Source organism: Echeneis naucrates, chromosome 4 (genome assembly GCF_900963305.1).
Source record: "Echeneis naucrates chromosome 4, fEcheNa1.1, whole genome shotgun sequence".
NCBI classification, from domain to species: domain Eukaryota; kingdom Metazoa; phylum Chordata; class Actinopteri; order Carangiformes; family Echeneidae; genus Echeneis; species Echeneis naucrates.
The window spans coordinates 8,724,822-8,743,676 of NC_042514.1; the positions used below are offsets into that span (position 1 = coordinate 8,724,822).

Genomic DNA, 18,855 nt, shown 5'->3' on the forward strand with positions numbered 1-18,855 from the left:
ATCATCATGTGTGTGGCTGTGCTGGCATGGCTATCATGATTCATGTGGGGTTTCCCTAGTTTTCCATCTGCCTGTGTCAGGCTTCCCTCCTCACAGAAAAGTGCACGGGTGCATGATTACGAGGTACATGTTCCTCTTAATCATCTGTGCACAGATTTAGAAAAGCATGATTTGACAGCTGTCATTAACGTGCGGTTTGGTTTAAATTAGCTCCTTCATGAGTGATGTAAGTATGGTTTCCTGGCACAGAATATGTGGAATGCTATGGTGCATTTGAAAAAACTGAGATGTGTTGTGCTTTCTCAGCTGTTCTTAGTGGTTTTGGACACTCCCTGACATGTGAGGCATGCAGAGAAAATGAAACTCATGGGGTCATCATTACAAATCCACCACCCCACTCTCAGCACCCTTTTTCATCCTCCATACACCCATCCTCTCCTTCATCATCACGTGATGACCATGCCTGTTTTTTCTCAAAATGTTCACATTCACAAAGCCGGATTTTTTTTATCTTTTGAGCCATGTCCGTACAGAGACATTTAAGCAAGTGTGACTTCCATGTTTACCCTGTGACTTCCATGTAAATCTCTGCCAGTTCCCTTTTTCAGTTCAAGCTAAAGTGCCATTTTGGCTTGTATGGCTCTCTGTAGCTATAGTTTGTTTGCATTTCTGATGGAGTCACCTCATATTGTAAGGACACACACTGTTGCAACATGTGGACAAGATGTCTACCTCTAGATCTCTCATAAATTGAAAACAAATATTTGTTTGTATTAGCTTTAATAGACTTTGCTTTGAGACTTGATGACCCTTAGACTTTCAGTCAATTACAATAGATTATTAGCTAACAAGTGAAATAGTAATCATGTGCGATGTACAATAATGTGGATGAAACAGATGTCTCACTATTTTTATTTTTTAGTTTTTTTATTTATTATAAAATATTTCATAATATTCAAAAGGTAATATTAAGCGTAAACTTAATGAATTCATATTTTCTGGGCAGCGCGGAGGCATTGCGGTTAGCGCTGTTGCCTCACGATAAGAAGGTTGTGGGTTTGATTCCCAGGGCTGGAGCCTTTCTATATGCAGTTTTTCATGTTTGCATGGGTTTCCTTTCACAGTCCTAAGACGTGTGCATCTAGATTGATTAGTGACTCTAAATTACCCGTATGAATGAGTGAGCGGTTGTTTGTCTCTTTCTGTCTCTATGTGTTGGCCCTGCAATGGACTGCCCAGGGTGTACCCCGCCCTCACCCAGAACATTGGCCATGATTGGCTCCAGCAACCCCTGCAACCCTGGCAGAATTCATATTTCCTCACTAAAGTGACACAATGTCTGGAAATAATTTCTGTTATGTAGGTATTTATATTTCAAGATTAAATTGATCTAGACAGTGGATTTATAAAATTACATATATCTTACAGTAATTGATCAGTTGATATATCTGAATCAGATTGCTCAGTCATTTCCAGCAAATGTCCTCAGAGAGATTAGATAGAGGTAAAACTGTTTCTCAGCAAAGTAATAGCCATTCAAATAAAGCAATATCAAACAATAAAATTAAACCAATTAAATAAATACATTCTCTATTGAAATAATAAAGATTTGATAAAACCAAATTTTCGTCTGCATAGGTCACAGGTCACAGGTTCGGTTCCCGGGCCTGAGGCCTTTCTGTGCAGAGTTTGTATGTTCTCCCTGTGCCAGCGTGGGTTTCCTCCCACTGTCCAAAGGCACCATGCTTGGGTTAATAGGTGACTGTAAATTGTCTGTAGGTCTGACTGTGAGTGCGAGTGGTTCTTTGTCTCTGTCTGTCTGTGTGTTGAGCCTGTGATGGACTGGAGACCTGTCCAGGTTGTACCCCACCCTCGCCCAGCAGGTCGCAGGTGCTGGATTGGCTCCAGCACCCCGCGGATCGGAAATTGATAAAGCCGTTGAAGATGATTGACTGAATATCTAGTAATCTTCTAAAGTTTGAACAGGAATTAATGACAGGTAGTGGCTTCCGTTAACTGGCTGGACAAATGACCAGGGGTAGAAAGAGCTGTAATCTCTACATAATGATACCAGTATCCCCAACAAAAAACTGGCAGTGTATTTTAAAAGTAGTTGACTCTTTAAACTCATGGGACTTACACACTTTTTCGCAGTGACATGTGCATACCTGGGTCATTTGTAGATGTAAAGGAAGTGAAGCTGTTCACAGTGCCAGAATGAAAACAAGATTTACTGGAAGGCAGATAACAGACCGAGCTCATTCACTAACCACTTTGGCTAACCTCAAAAGAAAAACAGTCCTCTGCAAGAAAACACTTTAATACACCTACTGTATACTCCAGGTATACACCCACACTGGACACACACATATGCATTAAGGCACAGTTATTATTGAAGGCTTATGTCCTCTTACTATTGCACACACTTGCTCATTTGTGCATGTTTTATTGGGGGGGGGGGGGGCTGAGATATAGTAAATGTTAAATGTATCATGCATGAATTGCAAATGATCGTGGTTATGATTATTACTTTTACACTGAAGATATTTCAAGGAAAGCTATTTCATAGGAAAATATATAACAAGAACCTGAATATGCTCTGTTTTTTTGTTTTTTTTTCTCTTGACATACAGTACAGGCCAAACGTTTGGACACACTTTCCTATTCATTTGAATGAGAAGGTGTGTCCAAACGTTTGTCCTGTACTGTATTTCTTCTAACAAACTATGATATAAACCAGTTGTTTTTTTAGTTACTTCCTTATGAGACACATCAGAAGTCATTTGGATGACCTAATTTAAAGAGGAAGTTATAGGTGGATTTGCAGGTTGTTTTCAGGTGCACTGTGATCCACCTGACCAAAATTTGTTTTATTGCAGCTTTAGAACGTGCAACCACTGCATTTTATATGAACTAAACATTTGGTAGTAAACATACTTTATATTTCCTAACAAACAAGTTTAAACTGACTGCACATTTATTTACACTGTCAATCTCCATATACAGTATGTACAACATGTCAGCACATAGAAAAAAGCTATTTCATGCTACAGTTTCTATATCAAAGCTGTCATGCTTTGGCGAAAGTTAAACAAGTTATCAGGGAGAACTGAAATCCAAATCTGGATCAGAAAGTTAGCTAAAATCTACCATATTGCACAGTCAGTTTTTGGAAAACAACTTCTTTGCTTCTGATACACACCTCATCTTGGCGTGTTAATTTGTTATTTACGTTGTGTTTTGGCAGTCATGGTGAGAAGAGATGTGACCTTCTCTCTTCAGGCTGTGATGCAATGAGTTGTATGTTTGAGAGTTTGAGAATTTGACAGAAGCTCATTAATGATTCATACCTCCCCAGGGACTATCTCTGTCCCACTAACACACACACACACACACACACACACACACACACACACTATTCAAAGGATTCCCACTCAAATGATGACACCATGGACAGGCGCCACATCGTCTCTGACAGTCTGACTCCTCTTCAGCCCAGCCTAGATGGACATTACAGTACCTCACCATGTTTGCTTGATATCATTATTCCTGGAACCTGGGTGTGCAAATGGAGCTCTCTATCTATTCCATCCAAGGGGGAAATAAATCACATTATTTTTGTTTTTAAATACAACAAATTCCCTCATTTGTGGCCTGTGAATTTTTTTTTTTTTTTTTCTATCTAAAAAAAACATTGCCTTTGATCACCATCTTGGATTTTGGAGTAACCCATTTGATATCAGATTCCCAGAATGCTCTTTTTTTTTTTTTGTCCGTACATGTCTGTACTTCCAGTAAGCAGGACTAGCCATCAGTGATATTTGTGTCATTGTGCACAGAGAGAAGTTCGGGGTGATGCTTGCAAGACCCTTTGAATAGACACATTTGCAGCTCCCACTGTCAAAATTCAGTTGTCTCTTTGCAATCCTCAGCTGTTTGTAATGTTTTACACAGAAACTTGCAGCATGGATGACCTCTCAAAATTCTGATAAACACAACAGAGACTAAATTAAAGGCTAATATTTTGACAGGCTAATTGACAGCTCAATTCTTTTGTGATCACAGAACTTACTGGCCACTCTAATTCACAAGACAACTTTTTTCCATTCTCCTTATGAGCTTGTATGACTCTCAGCTATAGATCATTGCATTAATCAGTAATCATCACGAGAGCAGCAGTCTTGAAATTGAGCCTGAGCAGAATGCTAGGAAGACAAGGAGCAGAGCATGAAATAGGACAGGCAGTCAGGCTGGCAGTCAATCTCTAAATATAATGATCATTAAATAGTGGCCCAGGCCCATTAAACACAGCAGTAAGCAGCAGGGTGTGAGGAGCAGCCAGGTCCAGAGCGCAAAACTGTTTACACTACAAATGCGGTTGAGTTACACCATGTACAGTAAAATGGGCCCGACTGCCAGTAACTCTAGTCACTTACCAACAAAAGCATCATTTCCTGAAAGCTCCTCCCCTCCTCCCTCCCTCTTCTCCCCACCTCTCCCCTCCCCACCCCTCCTCTGCTCTCTCACTCACTCTCCAACCACCTCATAGGAACTAGTCAAACACTATGACTAAGCCCTCTATGCAAATGCCTGACTGTCCTACTGAAGCAGGAAGCATGTTTTAGACTTGCCCTTCTCACTGTTTGTCAGAGCAACAGAGTTTGTATGTGTGAGCTCATTGCCCAGAGCGTACCTGCGGTAGAGCCAGATGTGCATGCTGAGGAACCGGGAAAGGGCTACTCAGAGTCCACTGTAGGGCTGAAGTGCACCAGCTGTAAGGTGAATAGCAACATATGGAAGAGGGTGTCGCATTGAGGGATTCAAGGTGAAGCAGGAGTGACTGTGTGTGTGTATGGTACCCCCCATACTGCAGCGTCTGGACCCATGTCTCTCATGCAGTTCTGGACTAAATTCTATTCGCAGCTGGGACAACCACTTCCCAAGGTTTGTTTGCTTATTTTTGCCATATATTACTCTGAATTGAGTCTTTTTTTTTTGTAGTTTGTGAGTAATTGGCCGAAACCTACTATTATTTGGGATGTCATGTTCAATAAGAGAGAGGCATTAAACAGAAAGATACTTGTGTTTTTATTGTCCGCATTGAGAATTGTCTAAACCAGATGAGTCAGAACTTTATTACCTGCTTATGCCAGCGCATTTGACTTTGAGTTCCTTGAAAGAACTTTAAAAACATTTCCGTGTAATTTCTTCAGTAATGAGGACAGGCCTGTGATTTTTCTTCTCACTGGACTTTTTTTTAGTTGCTTGGCATACTCATGTTGTTGAAATAATTTGTCTGGTTAATGAAGAAGTTAGTGGCAGTTTGATGGTATTAAAAGATAACATAGAGTGTGGATTTAGACTCAGTATTGAGTGTAGACTTGCCGGGCTGTGAATGCTTTTTGCTGGGAAGGCATTGTGCCTGTCATTCACCGAGACTCATTCCCAGCCAGGAACTATGACAAATGAATGTCTGCCTCATTCCTTGCTGTCTTCCAGTAAGTTCTTGAACCTGATATCTTATCGGGGTAATAGCGATTTTTCTGCATTGTGGATGGTTATCAAAAACACGCATTATATTTCAATGTTAATAGAACGTCTGTGTTTTTGATTTTGTCATTCATTTTAAAGTTCACACTGTTGATGGAAACTCATTAAAAATCTAATAACATAATTAGTTTAAGGTCTGCTGAACCTATTTTCACAGAATTTGCGAATAAGATGATGAGTTTATTGTGCCGTGTACATAGATAGTTAGAGATCACACATTAGTGATTATACTTCAAACAGTGTTCTTTCCAATCAAGTGGGAAAAAGTACACAGCAGACTGATGATAAGCAGTTAATTTGCAGTCTCGTCTCGGATTTGATAGAGCTGTTCAATAATTTTTAATTCATTAGGCTGTACCAATATAACAGATGGCTGAACATTAGCTCAGGCTACAAACGGCTCATTTGCTGCTGTTAGTTTCTCTCCGACAAGCTGCTGGCCAATTCTCCATATCCCCATCCGCAGAATCTGCATTTAGTAGCTTAATAACAATATTGTCATCATCGTATGCTTATCGCTTTCAACCATAAAATCCATTAAGCAACATTGTGGAGGTTTAAAGTCTGTCCAAAAAAATTATCAGGTGCCCATGGGAGCAGTTATACTTAACTCTTATACTGTATTTATTACTGTTCATATCAGCTGTTCAGTGTGTATGTGTCCATGTCCGTGTTAGAAATGGGACAACAAAATAAGCATGCATGAAGCTTCAACAGTACAGAAAAAGACTTCTTCTTACTTTTAAGTGTGTTCCTCTAAAAGCTATAGCCTTTAAAGCACAACGTACTCAACAGGATTTAAGAGAGACCTAAAAAAATCCTGAATCTGTTCTAAAAGGCCCACCGCTGGGGCTGCCTCTTTATGGGTACATGTCAGCTTCCTGGTATTACAACAAACCTCAAGCATGGCCTCAGTGCACAGCTTACGGGAAGTGAATAAACAATGATGATGAGGATGAGTTGCAGCAAGAGTGAAGTTGATGAACGATGGAGAGAATTAAGGGGTATAAGGGATAGAGGATAGGTGCAATTTTCTATTTCTGTGACAATTTCCTATCTTGCACAGCATACTAACCAATGTCTCATCATGTCATGAAATAAGTAAACTTATTTCACTAGCATTGCATTAAAGGCGCCACATTTCAAAAACCTCCAGGATGATGCAAAGGTAAAAAGACAACAAGAAGTCATAATTGCTAAGGGACATGAAATTAAATGCAGTAAAAGACAGAGTGCGGGAAAGTAGGATGAAGATTTTGATGTCAGGTGTTATGGATCACCTGGTGTTAATGCTACGTGTTTGAATCGAGAGTTGCTTAGAATAATCTATGCAGTGATCATTTTTGTTTCGTTTTTTTGTTTTTTCAATTAAAAAAACAGCCATTTTTAAGGTGAAAAGTAATTGTTAAATACTTCATATTAATTAATATTTTGGATGGATTCTACTGGGAAACTGCTTTTCATTCAAGGCTGCATGCACTTTCTCATCAGAAATGTCTCTCTAAGCAAAGTCCACAAAATGTTCATGGCTGAATTAACACTTGCCCTTGCAGACAAAAATAAAAGAGGAAGAGGTAGATATATTGCAGGGACTTGTGTAGTAGATCGGTGGAGGCGTAGCAGCTCAGTTGCTAGCAGCGTGATCACACAAAGGGCTTGAGTTCAGATCTTCTAGCCAACTTGAGCTGTTTTCATCTGTGTTCAGCGGTCTGGTTTGCTTCAGTAGTCTAAACAGAGGCATTTTACATGGCCCCAAGATTTGCCTCACCATCTATGAGATTTTCCTGTGATATACCAGGGACCATGTTTGGGAAATCTGCCTTTGAGTGTGTCCATTTGTGCTGAAGACCTCAAACATTGAAATTTATACACTCTCTTCCTAAGAATGGTTTAGTTGGTCACAGTTGAGATACAGTTTTTTTTTTTTTACCCAGGGAAAGAAGCTGTTTGATGATGATCACATCGATATGTGCATAGTGAATTTGTTTAATACAAATCTAGGCTAAGTCCTTTTTTTCCCCCATCTTTTTGCCCTGATGATGAGCTAGAATAACACACTGGTTTGCTTGACCAGCATAATTTCCCTTTTGTGGCCACAGTTTCCCTTAACAGATTAAGCTGATGCTGAATATATTTAGTGAATATGTGTTCTTGTTTAACACCTACGTGTTCACTGGATAAAAACCAGAACACGCCTAATCTTTAGGTTGCAATTGTCAGCGGCCCCAGCATTGTGCCCATTGCTGAGTAAATTCTCATGTCTGTTACCTGTTGATTGTTGGCTGAAAACTAAATCAGAAACTTGCGGGGGACAAGCCCCCCACAGTTCAGAGGTTTCATTTCATATAGCCTACAAAGACATTACCTTCAAATGTTGGTAACCCAAGCAGAGCCAGTAAAACTTTGGTAAAACATGTGTCTCATGTCGGACACATTCACTTTGAATTTCAGTTTACACACTGTTGTCCGACTTATGCTCTCAAAGGATAAAACAATCTTAATTGCTTTCTAGTGTCTTTTACTTAAAATGTTATATTTTTTAGTTTTTCTCTAAGTTATTCTCCACATTGTGGCTGTTACAAATGACAGTGTTTACCCATGTCGCAAGTGTTGTGTGGTATGCTGTGTTGAAATTTCTGCATAACTGAGACATCATCTTGCGTCAACTCTCCCCTCACATCTACTTTTCTCAACACTGTGGATCAAGCTCACACACGCAGTTTGTTGCTCATACAGAAATATAAACATATGTGCACAATAACTGACACTGAGTCATTTTCCTGGGTTTTGCACTTCTTGTGTTTTCTATGTTATACATTCATAGAAGACCATCATGATTTGTTGGACCTGTATGTTTTATCTAGAGATCTACGTGTAAACGTCAGACATGCCTCCATAAATGCTGAAACATACTACCAAATTACCAAATTATATCTGACTTCCTGTTGGTATCAGCAATAGAAATTTCCCTTGTTAGTCTTCTATTGTCGTGGATGAGGGGTGGCTCTCTCAGCTTGTACTGCACGGGAAAAGGACCAAATTTTACCAAGTAGATTCAATTGTCGGCACACTGCGTCTACAAGCCGTCTGTTCAGCATAGGCTTCAGGCTCTTGAATACACAACAAGCTCTTAGAACCAACTCCCTCATTTAGCTGCTTGCTGGGACACTTGACACGGCATCCTTTTATGTACCAGAACATCTGAAAACACTGGAAAATTCCAGGAGGCTTGTAAGCACTAAGCTATCCCTTGCTTGTTTTACGCAGACTTGGCAGTGCATGAAGGCCTGCCTGTCAGGAGGTTGCTCGGCTGGGTCGTACTGCTTTGATTGGCCCAGGGTAGTTGTTTTGGGATCAGCTAAAGGTGACATAATTTTTTTTTTTTTTTTGACTCCACAGTTTCAAGTGTAAATAGTATGATATAGTATATATTCATAGTTTCTAAGACCATCGCCTCAAGATTCACATTTTATTCCAGCTCAGTTGTCAAGTATAATCAACCTTTGTATGAGAAAAAAGCAAATATAATATTTCAGTATGAAAGCATCACAGCGTCAGTTTTGGCTTGGCAGGATTCCTAATTGGAGCGCTTAGTGGTCAGTGAAACTGCAAAATCTTTGGCGATCAGGTCTCTACCCCAAATATGCTCTCCAGTTCAATACTATTAAAGCCTTTTAAAATATTGCATGTATTTTGGATACATTTGTCTAAATCATCATACAGAACAAAAGAAGATATAAAGTTTTGCCTGCATTCTCGTACACAAATCCGATGGTCTATTCACAAATTGGCTCCTGGATCAAAGCTATGTGATTTTTGTCTCATACTGTCCACAAATCATTCGCTGTGGTCAGATATGCACTGTAAAAAATCAATTTAAGATTGAAAACAAAAGTGCATTTAACATCAAATTTACCAAACAGTTGGTTTGCCAAAAAATTCTGTGTCTGCTTCAAGTCTGTGAGAAGGTCAAGGAAAAAGAAAGGCTCAGAGCTGTGCTATTAAAGTCACAGCCCAGCAGATATGTCAGGGATGTAGGACATGCAGACAGCTTGGCATAACGTAATCCAGACAGAAAGACAGACACCAGTGGGAGCTTTCAGTTCCTGGCCCTAAACTCCCCTCATGAAAAATACACCACATATGTGCACACACATTGGCCATCAGTCAGGTTTATTTGACTTAATGGACAAGGTCAACAGCTGACCCTACAGGGGAGAGCCTTGGGTGGGGCTTTTTTCAATCAGCTGATCATAGGCGTGATTTAATAACCCCCTATCTCACAGTCCCATCCACATTCCCACAGCACAGATACACAGATGCACACTTCACTGCACCTTCTCCACTCCTTGACAAGGTTGCGTTCAATCAGCCTTTCATGAATGTTATATTCATGGTCCCGATATGACTCACACACGCCCACCTCGACGATTATCGAGAAAAAATTTCAGACTCAGACTATTAAGAGAGAGTCTATAGCCATGAATTATATTTTTTTTTACATAAAGGCTGTTCTATTTAGTTGACGCTGATCTTTTGCGTACATTGCAAAGTTAAATGTTTATTTAAAGACCCTTAAATGTATGTGTCAACTTATGTGCTGTGAATTGTGTTTGTAACGCGATTCTGTCTTTCTCCTTGTTTAACATGTTAATGTGGCAAGTTTCCTCAGTTCCAGTTTTCCTTTATATTTGTTGAGTTTGGTGATTATTGTGTGTGTGGTGGGTGGGGAGGGTGGGTAATTTTTGCTTTTATGATGTGAAGCACTTTGTGTTGCTTTTTTATTTTGATTGATCGAAGTGACCACATCGCCTAATAGAGGTCAAACTAAATGCAGGCTAACACTGTAAAGCCTAAATGGTCTAAATAGTTGCACTTCCTGTTTCAGAGCTCTGTAGGAAAACAAAATGAGGATAAACACACAATACGTGGCTGAAAGGGCAGAGAGGGATTGGAAACAAGGGGGGCAAAGTGCAAAACTCTGTTACCGAATAAGCAAGAGGTGACAGAAATGTATGAGTGAAATGACAAGGTCATTTGAGGTGTGTTTGTGTCTATATATGTGGGTGTTTAGAGTAAGTGGGAGGCCTGGCTAACATCTTTTCTGGTCTTGGAGAAGCAACCTGGCTAGCAGTGTGTAGGAGGGGAAAGTCCTGAGGCCGGCCTGACAGTCTGGGGCCTCAGCATGGCTTTGCACTGCAGGTACTGAGTTCAACAGGATATGGCCATGGACCTTATATAGAGTTTTACGCGTAAAGTTTTTGAACCTTTGGCTTTCATATGAACTTTACCAAATGTAATCTCTTGCTATTCCAGGTTGGAAATAAACAAGGAATTATCCCCCTGTTATTGCACTGGCAGCAACATATTGCAAAGTCAACTGCTCATTTCCGTCAAGCCAGAAGAAATGTGTGTGAAAGGAGCAGCTGGCAGCATGTGTATCACAAAAGTGATATGGCTAGCCATAAATTCCCTAGCACAACAGTGGAGATAGCTGGGACAAGGATTTCACAACATTGGAGAGGAAAAGGCGAAAACAAACATACAAACCCAAAACTATCCACAGTTTCATGTGAGAGACGATGATTGTAACGTAATGCAATTTAAATTTAAATTTTTGTCCCTTTAAATGGGGTCTCTTTCAGAAACACACAGCTATCAGTGATGGGTCTTTTGATAAACACATGGATGGAAATGGAAATTATTGTTTAGAAAGTGAACTGAAAAATAGGGCTGCTAGACTTCCTTGTATGGTAGTGCCAGATCACAAGGGCAGTATCATAGTAGAAATGCTGAAGCTGTGTAACAGAAATTAAGAAAAAAAAAAATCTTTTTTGTCTTTTTCTCACCTATTTGTTTTCTCTAATATGCAGTTGGTCTGTTGTTTGTTTTTTATCACTGCTGTTTGCGTCCATTAAACATCTTTAGGCTGGCAACAGAGCCATGTTCACACTGAACATGACTGTTTTCATCATGAGATGTAAGAGGAGGGAATACAGTAAAACCTGACTACACCATCCTAAGAAGAGAAAGTGAAATCAAACAGGAACACTTGGGGGGAAAAAACAGGGGCACGGACAAATGGAAAAAAATTCACATGGTATTTTGAGCTGGTATTCTCTGGAAATTTAGATGCTAAAACATGCAGATTTTTTCCCCTAGCTATTTCCAGGGACTACAGTAAAGTAAAGAAAATTTTCTTTACTATTCCACAGCAGAGAAAATGGGATATGGAGAGAGAGGCATGATTAGAAGTTTCACAGTTTTGTGGCAGGGCACAGTAGAAGGAGCCAGATTACCATCAGAGCAGTTGGAATTCAGGCCTTATCGCTGCTCGGCAGGGCCCAGTCTTGAAAGCAGTAGATGAACTTGCTCTGGGTGTATTCCTGCTGGGGCACAAACACTGCCTCAGTTACGCTCTGCTTAACAACTTCATTAGCTTGGTACTGAAGCTTGGCCATGTCAGGATAAGCACCAAGACAGGTCTGAGTTTTCTGTGATTCCTCTATATCAGGACTGGGGTTCGTCATTAAAGATCCCCTACGTGGATATCCATGATATGGAAAGCCTAGAAGTAAACATTGTAAACATTGTAACATTGTAAAATAGCGTGGAACAACAGGTCGAAAGACAAATCACATAGTTTCAGAACTAATTGATTTAGGGCTAGTTTCAGCTTGAGCTTTGATGAATCCCTCATGACACAACACATTGAAGTCATTAAGCTTTTCTAGGTTTCATAATATCAAACCATTTTTACAAGGAGAAGTATCTTGAACTGTAACCCAGCTGACTGGGTATTTGCTTATCAAATCTATTTAAGTAGTCTTTTTTCATGAAATGATGGCTGTTTAATACTTTTCGCCTGATCCCACTTATGTACACTTGGTTTCTGTGTTTTTCTGTCTCAGTCGAATGAAGTTCTGGTGACACTGTCCCGTTCCCATGCCCTGTTGCTTATTCATCTATCCGCACTCAGAAGTGCCAAGAAAGGCGTGAATAGAACATGGGATGTAGCAGGGAATGGGGTGGGTTGCACAAATGACAGGATAAACAAACAAAATGATGATGTGTTGGGTTTTTGGGAGTGGTAGCAATATTTCACAGATGGTCTAAATCCGTCTGTCACCCCAGAAAAGGCAGTTGTTCCTCTCAGCTGTCTGCAGGGTACACCAAGTTTGATGAGGCTTCCTTTCAGAGCTCATGTCTGATCTTGCCATCAGGAAGCACAGTCCCACACACACATGTGGACACACAAGAAAAAAAGGAAAAAGAAAGGTAGGGCGAGAGAGTAAGAGAGTGAAGCATAATCATGAGGTACTCAGCAAACAGTGATAGGCTGAGTGCAGTACCCTTAAAAAAGCAATCTGTCGAACACACAAACAACTATGGTCAGTGAGTTGTCTGTAATGTCAGAGGGTTAAAATATACACATGTATCTGAGCGCACACAGGGCAGGGTCTGTTTGTCTGCCTGCAGTTTACCAACCTCACTGGGCCCCATTCCCACATGATGTAGTCATGTTAACACAGAGAGCTCCACATCTTGTCTTCTCATGCCTGCAAAATATTTTAAGCTGAACTGGGAGCAATGGTGTTTGTACACAGCAATGACAAAAGCCAGTGCAACTTCTCAGCATTAATTTGTAGCAGCACAATTAATATTTTTTTATTGTTTATTGATTGATTGATTGATTGATTGATTGATTGCTCGTTTCCAGTTTTTACTTTTGGACCTCATTCAAAGCAAATGCAAAATTGTATTCGAACCCCACTTATCAACACTTATCACACGCACAATTTTTATCTTAAATGAATCACGGGATGTGCCAAATGAAAACCAATTAAGCCTATTTAAATATAGGGCAGTTCCAGATATATGCAAACTGCCTGTATTTATATTTGCATTGCTTGGGTGGCACACTCGTGTTCAGAAGCAACCAGACTTCAAGGAGAAGAAGTTCTTGTTTGGAAAGTAAGTTTATGTGGTTTCTTACTTGGAGCTGGATGAAAAGATTGATATAGTTCACATATCGACACACGAATGCCACTATGACACTAATGGCTGGCTTACTCAGCTTTGGACAATGACTGGAAATAGTGCATAGGAGCTAACCTCTCCAGCCAAGTGAATTCATGAGTTTTCCAAAATGTGGAACTACAACCTCTAAACAAAAGGCAAACAGTGAAATGAAATTGCTGAATTAGCAAACTGGAAGCTCTTGGTTGTGTTTAAGTCAACCTCATGGTCCTCTGCAGGTTATAGCTAGAACACGGGGGTGTGGGAATCTCCACACTTGGTCCACAGAGTATAAATATACAAGCATACAGTCACACACATTGAGAAGTACAAGCGGATGCACACCCACACAATAAAATGAGCCGACTCATACTCCCTTTACCAAAAGCCATTTCTCTCTTTCTCAGTCTGTTTCTGCTGTGCTCTCTCCCCTTCCCCTTCACTCAATCACTGTCTCCTCCCATATCCATGTTTACATGTCTCAGGGGGCCCAAGGGTGCCAATGACAGTATGGTTAAAGAACATGGTATGCTAATGGCTTGGAAGGGACATGAATAGAGGGGCAACTGGAAGGCAGCCATTGCTGAAATGACACACAGACACGAGCACTCTCATTATACTGGCTTTACATTTTACATGCTCACCCTCCCACGTCTATTTGTGATTAGATTTTGTTTTGGTTGCTGGTTTTAGTCCTAAATAAACAGTATTGGCTGAGGTTCACAATAACTGTCACACCTTTTATTGTCCATGATCCACATCCATTCATAGGTCTCTTTGTTCTTTGGCATACAATTCATATCTCTATGTTGTTTGCAGTCTGTTTTGTCTCATTTGGAAATACATTTTGCAAGGTTAGCCCTTCTCTATATCTGGTTTGTTTTGGTTAAGGAATCTACATGTCACTTCAACAATATAACCTTTAATTTTTTTCTGCCTTCAGGATCTGTCCTGCATTGATGACCTCTCCACAAACTCTCTGTTCTCCTCTCCGGCTGACTCACTGTCGGAGTATGCTGATACCCAGTCCTTCATCAACACAGATAACTTGGACACAGTGCCCACCCTCTGGGACATCAACACTAGTACCACCACCACACCAGCACAGAGCCAGCTAGAGGTCAGCAGCAAGCAATCAGGCACTCATTTCATTTCCAGAAACACTGGTTACCATACCAACAGCTCATCTTACAAATCTTGCGCAATACAAACTTTTTAAAATAATCACATAGATGTGTGTACTTCGGGTAGACATTAAGCACTATCAAGTAACGTTAACCCTAAGCAAGGATCAGGTTGTCCCTCTGACTCTATAAACTGACAACTTGCTATAGGTTTCATTCTCACGTGAGAATTTCATGGCTTAGCTGTGTTCATGTTCATTTTTTTTTAATAGTGCGCCCATGCCAATGTAGTCCACACTGTTAAGACCAGGGGTCGGCAACCTTCAACATTAAAAGAGCCATTTGGTAATGGTTTCCTACCAAATAAAACCCCCCTAGAGCCACAAAATCTATTTTAGCTTAGTGGGGATCGAGAGCTCAAAATAAGTTACTAGCCTGTCAGCAACAGGTGATGCTAACAAGGTGGGACACATATTTCAATCGACAAAATAAATAAGATCACCTGAATCTCTAGAATCATAACTATTACATTAAAAAAATATATATAGAAAAAATAATATATAAATTAGCTGTTATTGATTCACATTATTTTCTCAAAGCAACAGGGAGCCACAGCAGAGGGATGAAAGAGCTGCGGGTTGTCGACCCCTGATTTAGACCCAGGTGTCAGTATTACCTAGACTGAAAACAATTGCTTCCTTCTATTAATATTTAATTTGACAGCACACAGAGCAGGACAGACATGTAGCACTATGGTTGAGCGCAGTTTGTTACAGATGGTAGTGGAAAATATTATCAAAAGTCTTGAGAAAAGTATATATATATATATCTATATCTATATATATAGATATAGATATATTGTTGTTATTATTTTTTCTACAGCTAAATAATGTCACCTTTCTTTTTGGTTGTTCTAACAGTGAAGCCAGGTTTACGTCAGACTTGCATCACACCGCATTCTTAATTGTTTTCAAAGTGGTGACATCTCCAAATAAACAAATGAGATTTTTGCATGCGATTCTGTAAATAATAATTATCTCTATTTTCGGTGGGCAGTCTCTTTAAAGACACTCGTGGAACTGTAGTATATCATTGTCTCCAAGCTGGTGATCTTGTCAAAGGGTCCTTAATTCCTGCCAGTGTTGCTGTCCTCCTTTAGTTCGAAGGGTCTCAGGATATTTTTCGTTTTATTTGTACCAGAGCACATTTATTTCTCCTGCTGACTGAAAGCCTTTTATGTTTTCCTTTTCATTCTGCCCTCATTTTATCCATTATGTTTCCCAGATACACACAGCTTTATCTGCTTTTTTTGTTGTTGTTGTCACTGGCTTTTCACCACCAGACAACAAATTGCATTTTGTTGAGTGGTGCTCCATCAGACATCCACCAAATGCACACACACTCTGATCGACACACATATACAACTGACAGCCAAACGCACACACAATGATATCTTGTGGGGTTTTTTTGGTTTGTTCGTTTGTTTGTTTCTCTTTTTTTATTAATTTGTCATTGTACTCATTTGAATTTGTTTTCTTGTTTTGTTCTTTTGTTTTGTTTTGTTTTTTCATTTTATGTTATGTTGACAGCAGAATGGCAGCAGGTTTCATGGCTTGGCCAGTTTGGATGATATATCTGCAATTATCAGCACTCCACCTTTAGGAGGATACCAGGTAGCCACACCAACCTCTCCATCTGATGTTGAAATGAAATTAAGTTTTCTGAGTAGATGATCCTGTTCATTGGCAGTTCTTAGTAATGCAGAGATATACAGTGTGCCGTGTGCAGCTGTTTCTACTGTGTGTTTGCATTAAAAGATAAGCCTGTGACTGTTTTAATTAGAAACATAACTAACCACTAATCTAAGAGTTGGGGTTACATATTGATAGTCATACATTGAAGTAATAATCTGTGATGTCAGATCTATTTTAACATGGAGGTTGAAAGGCATTGCTACAAATTGCAGCCTCTGGACAATCTGCAAATGCACACACACTGCATAGAGACCAAATAATACACATCCTCCATTGTCTCTCTCACTTGTTGATTTGACAAGGATAGAAGGTGTTGTATTGACTGGTCAAAATGGGACCCCCTCTTCATTTCTAGTCTCTCAGATAACATGCATCTGCTGTTATCTGAGAGATGGAAAGCACTGTTTTGTTTATGTTACAAAGCCCTCTTGCATTTTTTTTTATCCACTGTTATGTGCCATTTAATGTATTTTGTCAATTTAGCCTGTGATTGTTTAATATCCCTTGATAGGTACTGCACATGATGTGCTTCCTTACTCCTCACCCAGCTCTAACTTTGAGCGTTAGTCTCTTTCCTAAATAATTTTCACTAAAACTGAAACAAGAAACTCCCAATTGTGGCCAATGTGGATTACATTGATGAAATCTTTTTGGTATTTCCAGACACAGAGAATACAGGCTCCGCCAGAGGAGGAAGAGGATGCCGAGGAAGAGGAGTCAGAAGAATTGGGTCACGTAGACACATATGCTGAGTACAGACCTTCTAAATGTAGGTCACTCGACTGCATGCCAACATCAGCTTATCTTTTAATTCATCAACATTTTTGTTTTTTCATATGACATGCCACTCTTGTAGTTTGTAAAGCCTTTCCTTCTCTGAACCTCTCTTCAGCCACCATTGGAATTTCTCACCCTGACATAGTGGTGGAGACCAACACACTATCCAGTGTCCCCCCTCCTGACATTACGTACACTCTGTCTATCCCTGAGTCAACTATCAAGATTGGTTTGCTGTCAGCTCTGCAGCTCGAGGCCATTATCTACGCCTGCCAGGTATAGGCATCAACATACAATAAATAAAGCACCTACCATTTTGATCATGTAAGAAAAGTCTGTTCATGCATTTTTTTCTTTTTGTGCCCTCAGCAACATGAGGTGATCCTTCAGAACAACCAGAGGGCGGGCTTCCTAATCGGAGATGGGGCTGGGGTTGGAAAGGGACGCACTGTGGCAGGAATCATCCTAGAGAATTACCTGAAAGGAAGGAAGAAATCACTATGGTAAGATTCAGGGGTATGAAAGAACTTGAATCCTAAATGAAGTTTCCCAGACAGCTTCATTTTCTGGTTGACAGGGCTGTGTTTTGTATTCACTTATGTGCCTGGTTATATTGGAGTAGTAGAAGCTAATCTGTACAGTAACCAGCTCAATAATTGAGTTTTCTGTTCCTGCCCTCAGGTTCAGCATATCCAATGACCTGAAATTTGATGCAGAGAGAGATCTCAAAGACATAAATGCACAGAATATTCCTGTGCATGCCTTAAACAAGGTGGGTCCAGGTGGAATGTGAAACCCTGAGAGCATACATTTTCTTCTTAACAACTTATATGCGCATTCAAAGAGAAAATGAAACAAAACAAGCCACCATCACCATTTTAAAATCGGTTGGTTTATTCTTGTAGATAAAGTATGGTGACACAGCTACCTCAGAAGGAGTCCTGTTTGCAACCTACTCTGCGCTGATCGGAGAGAGCCAGGCAGGAGGGCAGCGTCGGACGAGAATTAAACAGATCCTGGACTGGTGCAAGCCAGACTTTGATGGAGTTGTATCCTTGTTTATTAATAATGTTTACAGGTTCCATCTGTCTATTACACAGCTGGCATGAAATGTGCTGCCCCACCTTCATCCCAGCCCATTCACACACATAGGCACTGTATGTCTACATTTGCCCTTGACCTTTCACCTCATAGATTATTTTTGATGAATGCCACAAAGCCAAGAATGCCACATCAACGAAGATGGGCAAGGCAGTGCTTGACCTGCAAAACAAGCTGCCACGGGCCAGAGTGGTGTATGCCAGTGCCACAGGTAGGCTGATACATACATAAGGACACATTCACACACATAATACAGCACATCTGAAAATTTTTTAAAATGAATGTGTTTGCTATTGGTGCCTCAGGTGCCTCTGAGCCAAAGAACATGATCTATATGAGCCGCCTGGGAATCTGGGGTGAAGGCACACCCTTCAGAATTTTTGATGACTTTCTGCACGCCATCGAGAAGAGGTTTGTGGGAAATTCACTCCAAAGAATTATGTTTTCAGTCATGTGGATATATATCTTCATATCACTGTCCTTCCTGGAAATTTCTTTACAGTCAGTTCACTGTTACAGCCGGTTGACCT

At 40.2% G+C, this 18,855-nt stretch overlaps 1 protein-coding gene across 1 annotated transcript in view; it reads left to right on the plus strand.

The window, feature by feature from the left end:
* The window catches only part of sbno2b (strawberry notch homolog 2b), a 53,209-nt gene that overhangs the window by 24,055 nt on the left and 10,299 nt on the right, over positions 1–18,855 (plus strand). The window contains exons 5-13 of the mRNA XM_029499401.1: positions 14,513–14,689; positions 16,283–16,366; positions 17,111–17,216; positions 17,340–17,500; positions 17,594–17,727; positions 17,906–17,996; positions 18,130–18,273; positions 18,419–18,536; positions 18,631–18,736. Coding sequence (XP_029355261.1) covers positions 14,513–14,689; positions 16,283–16,366; positions 17,111–17,216; positions 17,340–17,500; positions 17,594–17,727; positions 17,906–17,996; positions 18,130–18,273; positions 18,419–18,536; positions 18,631–18,736 — 1,121 coding nt within the window. The remainder of the gene's footprint in view (positions 1–14,512; positions 14,690–16,282; positions 16,367–17,110; positions 17,217–17,339; positions 17,501–17,593; positions 17,728–17,905; positions 17,997–18,129; positions 18,274–18,418; positions 18,537–18,630; positions 18,737–18,855) is intronic.